The sequence below is a fragment of the Ochlerotatus camptorhynchus genome, unplaced genomic scaffold (assembly GCF_037179485.1).
Source record: "Ochlerotatus camptorhynchus isolate MF236.1 unplaced genomic scaffold, CSIRO-AGI_Acam_v1.1 ptg000023l, whole genome shotgun sequence".
NCBI lineage: Eukaryota > Metazoa > Arthropoda > Insecta > Diptera > Culicidae > Ochlerotatus > Ochlerotatus camptorhynchus.
The window spans coordinates 1,695,454-1,712,459 of NW_027040515.1; the positions used below are offsets into that span (position 1 = coordinate 1,695,454).

The 17,006-nt window shown below is 36.9% G+C and overlaps 2 protein-coding genes across 2 annotated transcripts in view; both read right to left on the reverse strand.

Annotated features, from left to right (window-relative positions):
- Positions 1–17,006, reverse strand: part of Rpp25 (ribonuclease P protein subunit Rpp25) — a 489,635-nt gene that overhangs the window by 427,486 nt on the left and 45,143 nt on the right. The window lies entirely within an intron of this gene.
- Positions 9,330–10,646, reverse strand: LOC135706399 (uncharacterized). The gene is made up of 2 exons (XM_065228010.1): positions 9,577–10,646; positions 9,330–9,507 (listed from the first exon to the last, which is right to left on the reverse strand). Exons 1-2 carry the CDS (start codon positions 10,613–10,615, stop codon positions 9,383–9,385), a joined length of 1,164 nt encoding a protein of 387 aa, XP_065084082.1. The 5' UTR covers positions 10,616–10,646; the 3' UTR covers positions 9,330–9,382.

Genomic DNA, 17,006 nt, shown 5'->3' on the forward strand with positions numbered 1-17,006 from the left:
GGAGCCTTGAGTGTAAAATTGAACGCATTTTCGCTTGATGCCCTCCATCAAAGTCTTTACAGTGTCATCCGGTACCAGTTTCTCAGTTTTTTTCCATTTTCTTAACATGTCCTTCTCGTCTTTGACTGTCTTCTTGCTCTTCCGAAATTCCCGCTTCATTATTGCCCAGTACTGCTCCACCGGGTGCAGCTCCGGACAGTTTGGCGGATTAATGTCCTTTGGAACAAAATGGACAGAATTGGCCTCATACCACTCCAGGACACTTTTAGAATAGTGGCATGATGCCAAATCTGGCCAAAATAGCGGAGCTTCGTCGTGCTGCTGCAAGAACGGCAAAAGGCGCTTCTCGAGGCACTCAGATTTGTAGATCTCGCCATTTACTGTGCCCTTTATCACGAAAGGCTCACTCCTCAGTCCGCAAGAGCAGATGGCCTGCCAAATGAGATATTTGGAGGCGAACTTCGACATTTTCTTCTTCTTAAATTTTTCGTCCACATCGAACTTGCTCTTGCCGGTGAAAAACTCCAACCCCGGAATTTGCTTAAAATCGGCTTTTATATACGTTTCGTCGTCCATCACACAGCAGCCATATTTTGTCAGCATCTTCTCGTAGAGCTTCCGTGCCCGAGTTTTAGCCGTCGATTGTTGCCGCTCATCGCGGTTTGGGAAGTTCTGTACCTTGTATGTATGTAGTCCAGCTCTCTTCTTTCCATTCTGGACGTAGCTCTGCGACATGCCGATCTTTTTAGCCAAATCACGGCTTGAGACGTTGGGATTTGCTTTAATCATCCGCTTCACCTTTCCCTCCGTCTTTTTGTTCTCCGGTCCCGGTTTTCTTCCAGCTCCTTTGCCGTGGTCCAACGTCAACCGCTTTTGGAACCGCTTCAACACTCAGGAGACGGTTGAATGGTGAATGTTCAACATTTTTCCCAACTGCCGGTGCGACAGGTCAGGAAATTCCAGGTGTTTGGAAAGAATTTGTTCTCTCAACTCGCGTTGGTTCACCTCCATTTTCGTTGAATCGAAAAACACGACTTCGAGTTTGACAGCATGTACACAATACACATCAATGAGAAAGGGTGCAAAATTTGGTTGATTTTTACCCAATGGTAAAAAAGTTATGCCCTGTTGAATGTGTCGCAATAATTTCGTGTTCGCCCTTTACGTCAACCCTGCGGTCGTGTCTTGTACACAACCCCACCAATTTTTAATTTACTTTATTTATGAGATGTTTAGCCGTGGGCTAGTTCATCTCTAAGACATTCGAAAATAATTTTAGTTCTCTACCCTACAACATTTTCCACTAAAGAAGTGACTCGAGCTATACGCGACGAAGAAAAAAACTGATCGAATAATCGGTCCGTCCATCATATTAGCTTTCTCAATTTGTTTATTGATTTAAATTTACACGAGCATGTTAATTTATAGGTTTTATCGCTGAAAATTCGATGTTCTTTGATGAGTTTTTACATAGCGTGGTGATATTACACTGCAAGAGAAAATTAATCGAATAAACGTGTAATTTTATCATGTTCTCTTAATGTGCATGATTTTTAATGTAACATTAAATTAAAACATAGTTTAAAGTGATGTAATTTTAAAATAATTATGGTTTACATGTCATGTAAAATTCCTTATTTTTTGCTGTGTGTACATCAAAATTTGTCTGGGAGTGTGTTCAATCATTTCAAAAATTGTCTTGTCATAATCAAGTCAACTTATATTGAGTTCCTGGTCATTGCGGGATTGACGGAAATGAAAGAGCTGATGCAATAGCAAGACTCGGATCTTCTCATAAGTTCCTATGTAGGACCAGAGCTCTTTTGTGGCTTAACGGCTGCATCTCTTAGAATGGAGCTAAAAGCGTGGGAATCTTCAAAAGGGGAGGAAATCTGGAAGAACACTTCCATTGCTAGGCAGCCGAAGCGATTCATTAATCCAAACATTTCTGTGACCCACAAAATCCTGGAACATTTTAAGAAAGATCTTAGCATATATGCAGGTCTTATAATAGGTTATTGCCCGAGCCTTTATCACTTGAAGCTGATTGGAAAACTTCAAGATGATGTATGTCGCTTCTGTGGCATAGAAAAGGAAGACTCGGAACATTTGCCACTGTCCGTCAAATTTCAATAAAAGGCGTAAGTTCTTCGACAAGCGGCTGATAGAACCCTTTGATATTTGGAGATCAACTCCCAGTACGGCAGTGCGCTTTGTTCGAAGTGTAATGCCTTTGTTTAGCACTTAACCACTCTTCTTTCCTAGAGAACGACTGTGGAAATAGTTTCCTGGCTGTGGTTCTTTCACCTTCCACCGTAATTAATTTGCTTGACAAAAACCTATTCACTCCATACGGCACTTGCGTTTAAGAGGTTTCGCGAACGCTTCGGACACCATACACGGAGTTAGAGCAATATACATCTAAACGCAACGGGATGCTGATTTCAACTGAACACTTTATTTACATTTCCGGAGTGATTTGAGATTTGGGCGTAATTGCTTTGGAAAACAAAGACTTTCCGATTTCTCTTGAATTAAAGCTCAATCTCATAAACCAACTATACCAAATGATAGAGGAATCATTCCTCTATCTCAAAACGTTATTAGTTTTTGAGATTGAGCTTTTATTCACGAGAAATCGGTGATTGACATTTTTGTTTACAAATGCAATTACGGCCAAATCTCAAATCACTCCGGATTTTATATACATCCAATCACCGTTGCCAGATATACCGATTTATCGGTATTTATACCGATTTTCAAACTTGATACCGATATACAGATAAAGTTTCTCAGACTACCGATTTTTGAGTTTTAATAGTGATTTTTACCGATTTTTTTTTATTAATAATCAAAAAGATTACTGTCTGCCCGCACTGAACTGTCAGAGGAAACTATTGTGAGAGACATTTATCTTCTTGAAAATTAAAATTTTTGAGCCTGCTCTAAAAAAATCATCTTTCAAAATGTCTTATGCTTGATACTCTTACTAATGCTTACATTTCCTCGCGTTTTTGGTTGCCAAGGAGTCGAGAAACAGCTGCTAGTTGATCCCAATAATTTCTGGAAATTGGGAAATACTTTAATTCAGTGGAAAAATAGGCCCATAAAAATGTTAATTTTTGAACTTCCGGAAATTTCTTTAATCTTCCCTTTGAAAATTCTTCGAACTTTCCCTAGGAGTTTCCGTTCACCTTCCGATTCCTTCCGGAAAGCTATTTCGACTTTCCTTGGAAGCTTCTTCTGGTTTTGCTCGAAAGGTTCTTCCACAGACAAACAGACATAACAGATTGAATATTACTCACTGTAAAACATCGTCGCTAAAACATTACCGCCATCTGTTGAGCTCACTGCGGTGGGCAGTACGCTGAACAGATGGCGGTAGTGTGTAAACGTCAAACGCAAGGGAATTGACTATGCGCGCCACAGGTGGCGGTACTACCAACTATGATACTTTTAAATTTACCGTTAAAAACTTATTCGATGAACAACTTCCGAGTGTTATGTCTGTTTGTCTGTGGTTCTTCCGTCTCCTCCCGTCAGTTTGTTCAACTTCCCCGGGACCTCAGAAATGCTTCCAGAATTTTATTGCGTTAATGGAAAACTTCAGGAACTTTTCAGATGTTCTGAAACTTCAGAATAGTTTGGACTTTCGGATAGGTTCCGAAAAATTATAGACAGTTTTATTAACTTCTGTTGAAATCCGAGAACCCTGGAATCTCAGAAAAGCTCAGAGAACTCCAATGAACTTAGGGAAACTGATATATTTTGGAAACTTCACAAGCCCAAAGAACTTTAAAGAAATTTGATGGTTTTCAGGATAGTTCCATTTGTTTCAGGAGAATTGAGATAACTTTAGCGAAGCTTTGAGAACATCAGAACATAAAAATTTAAGGAAACTTCTGAACCTTTAAATGAGTTTCAAGAAACTCAGGCAATTTTCGAAACTTCAGTTAAATTCCGAGGGGTTCATGAAAGTTTTGGAAATGTAAGGGAAGTTACGTGAACATTAGAAAATTGAGAGAACATTTTAAGGGAAGCTCTGTGTATCTTTCGACTGTTCCGTAAGCCCTCTGGCGTTCGACTTTCTCCAGAAGTTTCTTCCAATCTACCGTAGAAAGTTTCTCCCAGTGTCTCCTGGAAGTTTCTTCCGTCTTCTCCAGGAAGTTCAATTAAAGTTCTACCGGATGTATCTATCGAGTTCCTCCAGAAGTGTCTTTCGTCTTCCTTTGGGAGTTTCTCCATAAGTCACTCTCCGTAGGTTTTTTTCTCGACTTATTGTAAGGTTTTTCCGAGCTTCTCCTAACTTCCCCTGGAAATGGCTCCTCCGGGATTGACTTCCGATTTCCAAACTTTTCTGGCTTCTGGATTTTTTTCCGAAAGGTTCTAAAAAAATTACCAGAAGTTTTCAATATTTGTCTTGGAAGATCCCCATCGGATGTTTTTTCGACATCTTTTAGAACTTCCTTCAAACTTCCTCCGCGTGAACTTCTTTATTCATCCTCGGTACCATTAAGAGACTAATTCAAATAGATCCCAAAAATTTCTTCCGACTTACATGGAAAGTACAACCTTTGATTTTAGTCCAAAAGTTTGAAAAAATTGAAAATTAATTAAAATTGTGAACACCGATAAATACCGATTTTTTAATCATTTGATACCGATAATCATGAAAACAATCTGGCAGCGCTGCATCCAATGCTACTATTTACATTTTTATGTTGCGTTGGTTTGACAGCTCAAGTGCGTTGCTACTTTCACCCGTCTGTGCTATTCGTGCGCACAACGGGTGCGATGCGTGTTTCTATGGTGAATTGAAGTTCATGGAATTTAATTTTCTTAATGATTTTGAACAGCCTTGCTGGGATATTGCTATTAGTCAAACAATGGCGATCACTCCTAATAATAGAGATACGGCATTTTGATATAGCTTGAAAAAATGGGGAACATATCACAATTTGTCAGAAAATGGTCGCAGTGATTAAAATACCCGACAAGGATTAAAAAAAAACTACATAGAAGAAAAAATATGTATTTTAATTGTGATGTAAACATTCATTTACGGAAACTTGTATTTCATTTCACGCTAACGAACAGCTTGTAAACAATAAATGGGCTTTTGTATACAATATTTGTAACATTTAATTAAATGTTTCAGAGACACGATTTATAGTGTAAACTAATATGATCTGTGACGCTCTATTACGTGCATCATATTGAACAGAAATTTACAATACTTTTTCAAACTGTGTGCCGCCTGCTCTAGAGCCCTCGCTAGAGTCTACATTTTGGATTTAAATGTGAACCGAGAAGTGAATTGCTGGTCTGAGTTCCTTTGATATATTCAATTAGTGAATGTTCCTGAAATAAACTGTCAAACAGCATGTAATGTTATGAAGAACATCAATGGCAGCTGTCCAATACTGCTCCCATTTTATTTAATGAATAATCCAATGCCTACGGGATTGTGCCGATGAATGTGCCTAGACTAGGTTGAGGTTGTGTTTCAGAAATGCAATCGAAGTGTGCCGTGGCGCTTTTAGACGCGTTTGTTTTCGGTCGCTGGAGTTGTCAGTTCTGATTTCGGCTTTGGTCACGAGTTGATTCGGCCGAAGAGAGGCTGGTGCTGCGTCTTCCAGACGGTGACCTGAAGCCTTTGTGTCGCGAGTAATTGGTTATGGAAAGTGGTCGGAGTCCTATTTTTCTCTGCTGAGATCTCTCTAGTCGGAGCAGCTAGAGTGTATTTAGTGGACGTAGGGGGTTTACGCTGCTGTGTGATTCTCATTTATCGCATGGATGCACGTTTACGATATTACCCACGGATTCTCCCAAACCGTTTTAGGCGCTTCATACAGGTGGAGTACAATTTGAGGTTATTAAACTTGATCAAGTCGAACAGTCTACTATGTGACTCTACCGATAGTTGTTTTGCTACAGTGAGTGGTAGTTCCATATCATATTATCATATCGTATAAATATGGGATCCCTGAATCCGACTCACGTGCTAAAACCGATGTGTGTCGTGTTTTTAGAGCAAGGTTAAAATTTATTTATTAAGAAACTCAGTTGCGCTTAAATGTAGGAAATTTCAAAAGAAATCGTTGAAAATTTCACGAAAGACCTTTAATTTCATGATAATGGAAACATTTCCACTTCCAAAACAATCATTAGAGTTGCTAGGTAAAATACTATCAAGATTTCTCTTGATATAATATTACCGAAAATTTTCTACGGTACAGCTGAAAACGCAAGGCATTTTGATCAATCCCATCCCGGATTACGGTACTTATCCAGTTTTTAGAGTGACTCTTCATATCATCCTATAAACCGTTTGTTGATTTTAAAGGGTGATACGGTCAAAATTTGGTCAAGGGAAAACGCGTGTAAATCGGTGAAATCGTTTATTTAAAAAATCAAATTAAATTTCTTTTTCAAGTTCAATTAGTATAAAATTCAGGAAAAATATTCAGTTAGGCTTCCGCTTTTCCAAATCCGAATTGCCGGGCCTTACGCTTGACCCCTGCCATCAGATTTTGTACAGCCACCTTGTCCACCTTCTTCGCCGCAGAAAGCCAGTTTGCCTTGAACTGCTGCTCGCCCTTAGCAGTTTTTTTGGTCTTCTTTAGGTTCCGCTTGAAAATAGCCCAGTATTTCTCAATTGGGCAGAGCTCTGGCGTGTTGGGAGGGTTCTTGCCCTTGGGAACCACCTGCACGTTGTTGGCGGCGTACCACTCCATGGCCTTTTTACCGTAATGGCAAGATGCCAAATCCGGCCAAAACAGTACGGAACAACCGTGTTTCTTCAGGAAAGGCAGCAGACGTTTATTCAAACACTCTTTTACGTAAATTTCTTGGTTGACAGTCCCGGAAGCTATGACAATGCTGTTTTTCAAGCCACAGGTACAGATGGCTTGCCAAACCAGATATTTCTTTGCGAACTTTGACAGTTTCATGTGCTTGTCGTGTACAGCCTCCGGGATCGCGCTTTGGCCGTCGTATTTTGTTTATCATCGCGATTTGGAGTCACTACCTTCTTGTAAGTCGATAGTCCGGCTCGTTTTTTGGCTCGATGCACGGTTGTAGACGATACACCCAGCTTATTTGCGGCATCTAGGAAAGAGAGGTTAGGGTTTCGCTTGAAACTACCGGCAACTCTCTTTGTCGTCTCAGCGGCTTCCGGTTTTCGATTTCCCCCCGATCCAGACTTCCTGGCTGTCGACAAACGTTCCCCAAACACTTTAATTACATTTGTAACGGTTGATTTGGCAACTTTTAGCGATTTTGCCAACTTTGCGTGAGAGTAGCTCGGATTTTCGGGATGCGCGAGCAAAATTTTGATACGCTGCTCTTCTTGCTTGGACGGCATTTTGACAACTGAAGAGTGAATTCCAAAATCAAAATAGGAGCAACATTCTACACACACACACCTTCAAAATGAGGGGTGTTCAGGTTTTTTAAATGCAAAATTGAAAGAAATACGTCAAGTTGATATTGACCAAATTTTGACCGTATCACCCTTTATACACCGTGTTACCTTTTGCTCAATTAGCTGACAGGGGTGATTTAAATCGAGTCACCATCATACCAAAGAAGATCATATTTTGTGTGTTCATTCTTAAAATCAATTATCCTTGTCGCTAAACTGATCAGCTGAATTCCACTAGTAAAGGCTGTGAACTGCGAAAAGGGGAAATTATTTCACAAATTTTTTTTGGCTGGCGAAATTTCATGATTTTTCACTTGCCTCAAATTTTACTTCGCTTTAATCTGCATACTAGGCTTGAGGAAAATTTAAGCATTGTAGTGAAACCTCTTCTCAAATCTATCGCTCAGTATAGTTTTAGAAAAAAAATCAAAGCCACTATGTAGGTCAACAGATTTTCTGTGGATTCATGTTTGTTCCAGAACCTGAGAAATCTATCGGTGGTCCCTTCAATATTAAGTTGTGGAGAGTTAGCTGTTTGTACATTTACCAGTTTATGTAGAAAACCCAGTTCACCTGACTTTCCGTAAATATGACTGCAATACAAGTCATCTGTCACTATCCAAACGCAGCGAAAGGTGCGTCAATTGGCCTTTTCTCGCCTAACGACGCACGGTTTGCTTCGATAACATTAACCAGGCTTCTAATTGCATCTGCACATCCTTTGAAGCAGGTTGCGTCCAGCGAGCATTCGAACAACTGAAAACGAGAGCAGATGCCTTTGGCCTACATATATCAATTCCGTTCGATCAACAGTAGGTATGCAATGCCACCTATACTATCCTGACGCGCGCGTGAGCCAAACATATTTTGTCCGGCTGCACATGATGCAGCTGATGATATGAACAGACGCATAGCAGTTGCAATATACTCACCGACCGTTGCTGGTTGTTGATAAAAGTATAGGCGAAAAAACGGAGCGAACATAGAAACGAATTTGTCGGCATCAGATGCTATATCAATTTGATCAACGCTTGCTTGGTTGGCTCGGCTAAACTGACAGACTGCCAGCCTGCTGCTCGCTCCTGCCAAATGAGCCTACTGTGATGCCAGCAACTGCAACTTATTTCCCCGAGTAGAGTGCGAGTAGTGAGTGTTGCACAGAAAAGCAGCAGCAGCAGCAGTAGCAGAGAGTCAGTGGCAGATGAACGAATTAAATCCCCTTCCTAATAGCGCGCAGTTACACCTTGAAGTTATTCGAAGGGCTGTGGTTCCGCAGTGGCAGCCGGCTGTCTTTTCCCGAAGTTAATGAAAATCGCGACCGTTTCGTTTCGATTCTCACGGGATTGCTATCAGCTGTTCCGGCTGGCTCACCAGTGGTGGTTGGCATGCATGGACGTACAGAAGCGCAGCCGTCACCGAATTATTATTAGAATCCGGGATTGGTTTGCATTTGACGTTAGTTATGGTAAGTTTTTTTTTCTGCTGCTTAATTGATGACAAAATACGAGGGGATTTCGGACGGGCGATGGCAACTGTTGTAATTCAAGTTCGGACTGTTTTTTTGTTTCTCAACATATTTATTTGACTTTGAAGTATTCTTTATCTGTAATTCTAAATTCATATATGATTGTACAAAAACGAGAAAAAAAACCTACCACCACGTTTTACGACAACAACGACAACACGTGTTCAACAGAACTGTCAGTGTGACAAAATCAATTTTCACTTCAAGTGGTGAGGGCATACATGTTTTCCAACCGCCTGCTTATCGCTCTCAATGTTTCATAAACGATTAGCCGCAAACATGTGTGGCAACGTCTGGTAATGACTCGAAAAACCGTTCAACCTAAAACAGACTTTTCTTTCGGTCTACTTGAGAGGATGAAAAAAGCCAGCCTCGGTCTTTTTTTCAAAATAAAATTCGTCTTTTATTTCGTTCAATTACAGTTAATTAACTTACTGATAGTTGGAGTAGTGCCCGATGAAAACAGTCGTATCGGTCGAGATCTTCTTGATGATGAAAACAAACGGTTGATTAACGTTGAACTGGATGTTCTTCGAGCGGAATTTCGTCGCGACAGCTGTTATGACGACAAACGTAACAAATTAACACTTTTCCGCCTAAGGAGAAAGCTATTTAAATAACTTACATGAAACTGCAGCAGCTTCGGTGCCTTCTTCGTCCACCGTCAGAAACGTGCTCTGCCGAAGATCGCTCAGTCGTGATTTACGCCCTTTGAAGACATTGAAATCGTTCTGCGTGAAGAGCTCACCGTAGCCCATGCGTTCGATGATGTGCTTGGCTTCCTGGTTGGTTTGAATTTGGAACCGGGGTAAGGAAACATCCACGACCTTTGGCATTGCGGTCGTTTCGATGTCATCCAGCAGGTCCGAAGACAGCGAACTCATCAGGCCTTCGAAGCTTCCCGAAGGACCTCGCGGAACTAGAATCCACATCGAGAGGTCACTGTCTTCACTGTAGGGAATTTGAATCGTATGGTATGCATTATCGATCTTGTACAGGACCTCCAGTGTTTCGTGCATCATGTCAACTTGACGAGGACCTTCGAGGAAAGCAAACGTTTGACGATCTGTTTTCGAAGTGGAAAACTTCTCTGCCCACGAGGCCTTCAGCGCGACTGCATTCAGCAAGATCAGTTCAGTGGTACTGTCCAAGTCCTTGTCATTCAGAAAGTTCTGGATTCGTCCATTGGTAACTTCATTGGCCCATCGATTTACGGTGCTCACTACCGACGCCTTATTTTCAAATTTCACAGTCTCCGCCGTAGTCTTGAACACTTTCTGCAACGTACTCGCAAACTCATCCGACAAAGGATCTTGATTTTTCAGCGTTTTGAAAGCAACCTGCAGCTGCTGATTGCTGGCGACCTCGTCCAGAAATCCAGCCGCATTATTGCTGGCAACCGATTTCTCCAACGGTAAATAGAAAGCCCGTTGCAGCGTTTCCTCAACGTCAGCACCGGCCACCTGATAAAAGGCCGCTAGAGCCAACCTCACCGATAATGGCGAAACCACACAATTGCTCGATGCATTGTAAGCCGCTTTGAAGTACTCCACGGAAAAGTCAACATCACCGAAGCTGAAATCCGGCCCATCGCCCTCAGCGACGACGGCGATAGAGGCAGCTAACAGCAGCCCCAAAACCAACGGTACCATCTTAATTAGCATCCTGGCTCGAAAAAATCACGATCACGACGCTCCTAGGGTTGAAGTGAAAGACTCTTGCAAAGAAAGAAACCTCTAACCGGGCCGAATCCGCACAGACGACTAAAAGATGGTCCGATTTGGCCGAACGTGCACCAGTTAGCACCTCCAGCGCCGCAGGCGAGATCTCATCTCATCTCAGCCCGAAGGTGGACGAAACCGTGGGGTCGGTCACCTGAAGAAATTGGTTCCGCGTGCTTCGAGTGCTGGGAGAAATGGGGGAGGCGAAAAAAAGTTCGTTGAATGTCGTTCTTTCTTTCCGCCACCGCCTGCGCACGCCTAAAATTCGTGCGTTAGATGAATATTTGTTTGTTGCAGCATCATCGCGTAGCGTCCGTCGTTGAGTAAGTAAGCTTAAGTCGAAAACCGGTTTCACATTGCGGGGGACTGATTTGTTTTGTTTTGCAATCATACAAGTGCTGGAATTTGCCGCGTCAAATGATGCAAAGTCAGGCGAGGGTGGATCAGCGCATTTGATATTCAATAATTACGTATTGCAGTGGAAAGTGATCATGCCTCTATCGCTGTCCCTCTCTCATTTCAATTAAGATATGGTCAAATCGTTATAATATTTTTCAGATTTAAGAAAAATATTAATTTGAATTTACTGAGATTAATCTTCTATTAATTTTATTAATTTTATTAATTTTATTCAATTTATTCATTTTATTCATTTTATTGATTTTATTCATTTTATTCATTTTATTCATTTTATTCATTTTATTCATTTTATTCATTTTATTCATTTTATTCATTTTATTCATTTTATTCATTTTATTCATTTTATTCATTTTATTCATTTTATTCATTTTATTCATTTTATTCATTTTATTCATTTTATTCATTTTATTCATTTTATTCATTTTATTCATTTTATTCGTTTTATTCATTTTATTCATTTTATTAATTTTATTCATTTTATTCATTTTATTCATTTTATTCATTTTATTCATTTTATTCATTTTATTCATTTTATTCATTTTATTCATTTTATTCATTTTATTCATTTTATTCATTTTATTCATTTGATTCATTTTATTCATTTTATTCATTTTATTCATTTTATTCATTTTATTCATTTTATTCATTTTATTCATTTTATTCATTTTATTCATTTTATTCATTTTATTCATTTTATTCATTTTTTTAATTTTATTAATTTTATTCATTTTATTCATTTTATTCATTTTATTCATTTTATTCATTTTTTTAATTTTATTAATTTTATTCATTTTATTCATTTTATTCATTTTATTCATTTTATTCATTTTATTCATTTTATTCATTTTATTCATTTTATTCATTTTATTAATTTTATTCATTTTATTCATTTTATTCGTTTTATTCATTTAGTTCATTTTATTAATTTTAGTAATTTTAGTAATTTTATTAATTTTTTTCATTTTATTCATTTTATTCATTTTATTCATTTTATTCATTTTATTCATTTTATTCATTTTATTCATTTTATTCATTTTATTCATTTTATTCATTTTATTCATTTTATTCATTTTATTCATTTTATTCATTTTATTCATTTTATTCATTTAATTCATTTTATTAATTTTATTCATTTTATTCATTTTATTCATTTTATTCATTTTATTCATTTTATTCATTTTATTCATTTTATTCATTTTATTAATTTTATTCATTTTATTCATTTCATTCATTTTATTTATTTTATTCATTTTATTCGTTTACTTCATTTTATTAATTTTATTCATTTAATTCATTTTATTCTTTTTATGCATTTTATTCATTTTGTTCATTTTATTCATTTGATTCATTTTATTCATTTTATTCAGTTTATTCATTTAATTAATTTAATTAATTTTGTTAATTTTATTCATTTTATTCATTTAATTAATTTTATTAATTTTATTCATTTTATTCAGTTTATTCATTTTATTCATTTTATTCGTTTTATTCATTTTATTCATTTTATTCATTTTATTCATTTTATTCATTTTATTAATTTTATTCATTTAATTAATTTAATTAATTTTATTAATTTTATTCATTTTATTCATTTTATTCATTTTATTCATTTTATTAATTTTATTCATTTTATTAATTTTATTCATTTTATTCATTTCATTCATTTTATTTATTTTATTCATTTTATTCGTTTACTTCATTTTATTAATTTTATTCATTTAATTCATTTTATTCTTTTTATGCATTTTATTCATTTTGTTCATTTTATTCATTTGATTCATTTTATTCATTTTATTCATTTAATTAATTTAATTAATTTTATTCATTTTATTCATTTAATTAATTTAACTAATTTAATTAATTTTATTAATTTTATTCATTTTATTCAATTTATTCATTTTATTCATTTTATTCGTTTTATTCATTTTATTCATTTTATTCATTTTATTCATTTTATTCATTTTATTAATTTTATTCATTTTATTCATTTTATTCATTTTATTCATTTTATTCATTTTATTCATTTTATTCATTTTATTCATTTTATTCATTTTATTCATTTTATTCATTTTATTCATTTTATTCATTTTATTCATTTTATTCATTTTATTCATTTTATTCATTTTATTCATTTTATTCATTTTATTCATTTTATTCATTTTATTAATTTTATGCATTTTATTAATTTTATTAATTTTATTCATTTTATTCGTTTACTTCATTTTATTAATTTTATTCATTTAATTCATTTTATTCTTTTTATGCATTTTATTCATTTTGTTCATTTTATTCATTTGATTCATTTTATTCATTTTATTCATTTAATTAATTTAATTAATTTTATTCATTTTATTCATTTTATTCATTTAATTAATTTAACTAATATAATTAATTTTATTAATTTTATTCATTTTATTCAATTTATTCATTTTATTCATTTTATTCGTTTTATTCATTTTATTAATTTTATTCATTTTATTCAATTTATTCATTTTATTCATTTTATTCGTTTTATTCATTTTATTCATTTTATTCATTTTATTCATTTTATTCATTTTATTAATTTTATTCATTTTATTCATTTTATTCATTTTATTCATTTTATTCATTTTATTCATTTTATTTATTTTATTCATTTTATTCATTTTATTCATTTTATTAATTTTATTAATTTTATGCATTTTATTAATTTTATTAATTTTATTCATTTTATTCATTTCATTCATTTTATTAATTTTATTAATTTTATTAATTTTATTCATTTTATTCATTTTATTCATTTTATTCATTTTATTCATTTTATTCATTTTATTCATTTTATTCATTTTATTCATTTTATTCATTTTATTCATTTTATTCATTTTATTCATTTTATTCATTTTATTCATTTTACACGGGCTATTCAACTCTGCACACCTAAATCGGTACCGAGTGATTGAGCTGTGCCGAAAGTTGTGCTAAACGCTGTGCCGAACATGTCAATGAAGGGTCAATCAAAGTGTGCCTATCAAGGTGTCAATAATCCATGAGTTTGGCTACGACTCTTGTGATTGTGTTTACATTCTCAATTTCTCTGCAATCAGCTTCCCTTCGGGAAGTGCAAGAGGAAGTAAAAGCCATAAAACCTGTACAGTGTTCAAGCAAATTGAACCCGTCCACCAGATTCCGGATCGGTGCTGATTCCTTGCAGATGTACAGAAATGAAGGCGTAGCAAATTGTTACCTGCTGCATATCAAATTCTTCCGGATTCTAGGAGCAACATCCTCGAGCCAGTTTTTAATAAAGACTCAACATTTTGTTTCAGTAATGACCAAGGCCTTACAGTTGACCGATCGGTAGGCAACCCATCGCACTGAGGACCCTTGATACGAGTTCGTTCTACAGAAGGATAGTGCCAGCGATGCATCTGCAAAATAACCCGATCTGGTGACGGGGATGTGCTTGATATTGGACTCTTATGCTATTGCGCTAAGGCAATCGTACTCCAGTCCAGGTCTGATGGAATAAAGGGCGATCACGAAATTATTGCGACACATTCAACAGGGCATAACTTTTTTACCATTGGGTAAAAATCAACCAAATTTTGCACACTTTCTCATTGATGTGCATTGTGTACATGCTGTCAAACTCGAAGTCGTGTTTTTCGATTCAACGAAAATGGAGGTGAACCAACGCGAGTTGAGAGAACAAATTCTTTCCAAACACCTGGAATTTCCTGACCTGTCGCACCGGCAGTTGGGAAAAATGTTGAACATTCACCATTCAACCGTCTCCAGAGTGTTGAAGCGGTTCCAGGAGCGGTTGACGTTGGACCACGGCAAAGGAGCTGGAAGAAAACCGGGACCGGAGAACAAAAAGACGGAGGGAAAGGTGAAGCGGATGATTAAGTAAATCCCAACGTCTCAAGCCGTGATTTGGCTAAAAAGATCGGCATGTCGCAGAGCTACGTCCAGAATGCAAAGAAGAGAGCTGGACTACATACATACAAGGTACAGAACTTCCCAAACCGCGATGAGCGGCAACAATCGACGGCTAAAACTCGGGCACGGAAGCTCTACGAGAAGATGCTGACAAAATATGGCTGCTGTGTGATGGACGACGAAACGTATATAAAAGCCGATTTTAAGCAAATTCCGGGGTTGGAGTTTTTCACCGGCAAGAGCAAGTTCGATGTGGACGACAAATTTAAGAAGAAGAAAATGTCGAAGTTCGCCTCCAAACATCTCATTTGGCAGGCCATCTGCTCTTGCGGACTGAGGAGTGAGCCTTTCGTGACAAAGGGCACAGTAAATGGCGAGATCTACAAATCTGAGTGCCTCGAGAAGCGCCTTTTGCCGTTCTTGCAGCAGCACGACCATTTTGGCCAGATTTGGCATCATGTCACTATTCTAAAAGTGTCCTGGAGTGGTATGAGGCCAATTCTGTCCATTTTGTTCCAAAGGACATGAATCCGCCAAACTGTCCGGAACTTCGCCCGGTGGAGCAGTACTGGGCAAGAAGACAGTCAAAGACGAGAAGGACATGCTAAGAAAATGGAAAAAAAACCTGAGAAACTGGTACCGGATGACACTGTAAAGACTTTGATGGAGGGCATCAAGCGAAAATGCGTTCAATTTTACACTCAAGGCTCCATCGATTAACTTTTCTTTTTGATTTTTGAAGTAAATATATGTATAAAACTACCCTAAAATTTTGGTTTGATTCTAAAAATTATAAGAAAATTGGCATGACATTTTCGGTGTCGCAATAATTTCGTGTTCGCCCTTTATGTGGGGCTAATACGTATTGACATCCCATAGCAGTACTGGAACTTCTTTCAAAATTATATGGACATCCCAATAAAATCCTGTGGTTATCCCATTGAAGTCCATACCAATTGAGACTGGCAAGAATAACCGAGAGAAAACGCGGGTGAAAATGTGAAAATTTCCATTGCGGATGATCCTCGGCAAGACCGGTATTGGAATCATGCCACCCTCCTTTGATAAGCATTTTTTTTTTATTTATTGATCATTCTGCATAACAGACTTGTAAATGTACCTCTCGCAGAAAATCCTGCTCTGATCCTTCGTTGTACGCTTCGAGATTGGATGCCCACGATAGTATATGCTATTTAGCCCAAAAATAAGAACAGTTTTCTGGGTGACCTTTGGTGAAAGCATGTGGAGGAGAATGTGAGCGTTTGCCGAGGTTAATCCCTGGCTTATAGGGGATCCATTTGTTTGATATTGATGAGATTGTTTGCGTGGCCTTCCAAATTAATCATCGAAGGCAACTGGCGGGCATTTTTCTCTATGATTCCATCCTCAATCGAAATCGTGTCGGTCGGTAAGCCCCACTTTGGGCAGCTGCTAATTTTCATAGCAATCCCCAGCCAGACTTCTTCAAAAATTCCTCCGCAGCCGGCTTAATTTTGATTTGCGTTGATATGTACTGCGAAGGTGCATTGGTTTTGATTTTCATGATTATGGGATCCAACCAGTCTGCACCATAGGAAGACTCAACGACTTCGCCGATCGCATTCCGAACTGTACCGTCGTATTGGATGAGCAGATCATCCAGACTTTTGACCAATTGTCGCTAGAGGTAACCCGTTTCAGCCGTCTTGACTGCCGTATTGACAACAAACTCTCAACCGGTCACGGTTCAGAGAATACTTATAGATTTTTTTCGAACGATCCTCGAAACCGGTTAACAAAGTATTCAACCGAGTAGGCAACGCTTGGCTAAACGTCAACACTCAACAGTGGCAGAAATACTTTACTTTTGTTAAAAACTTTGTCTGAGACGTCATTACGATCAGAAGTCACATTGTCGTTCTACAATATGTTGAAAAATTACAAAGATGCCATTTCGAAAAAAAATACAATATCCAAAATGGCTGATTCTTTGTAAAAAGTGAATTATTGCCCA

What these genes read in the sequence shown, in the direction of transcription:
- LOC135706399 (XM_065228010.1), bottom strand. Translation starts at nt 10,615, where the DNA reads ATGCTAATTAAGATGGTACCGTTGGTTTTGGGGCTGCTGTTAGCTGCC. An exon ending in CGAAGCTGCTGCAGTTTCAT is followed by an intron (nt 9,508 to 9,576) that starts GTAAGTTATTTA and finishes TCGTCATAACAG; the next exon opens with CTGTCGCGACGAAATTCCGC.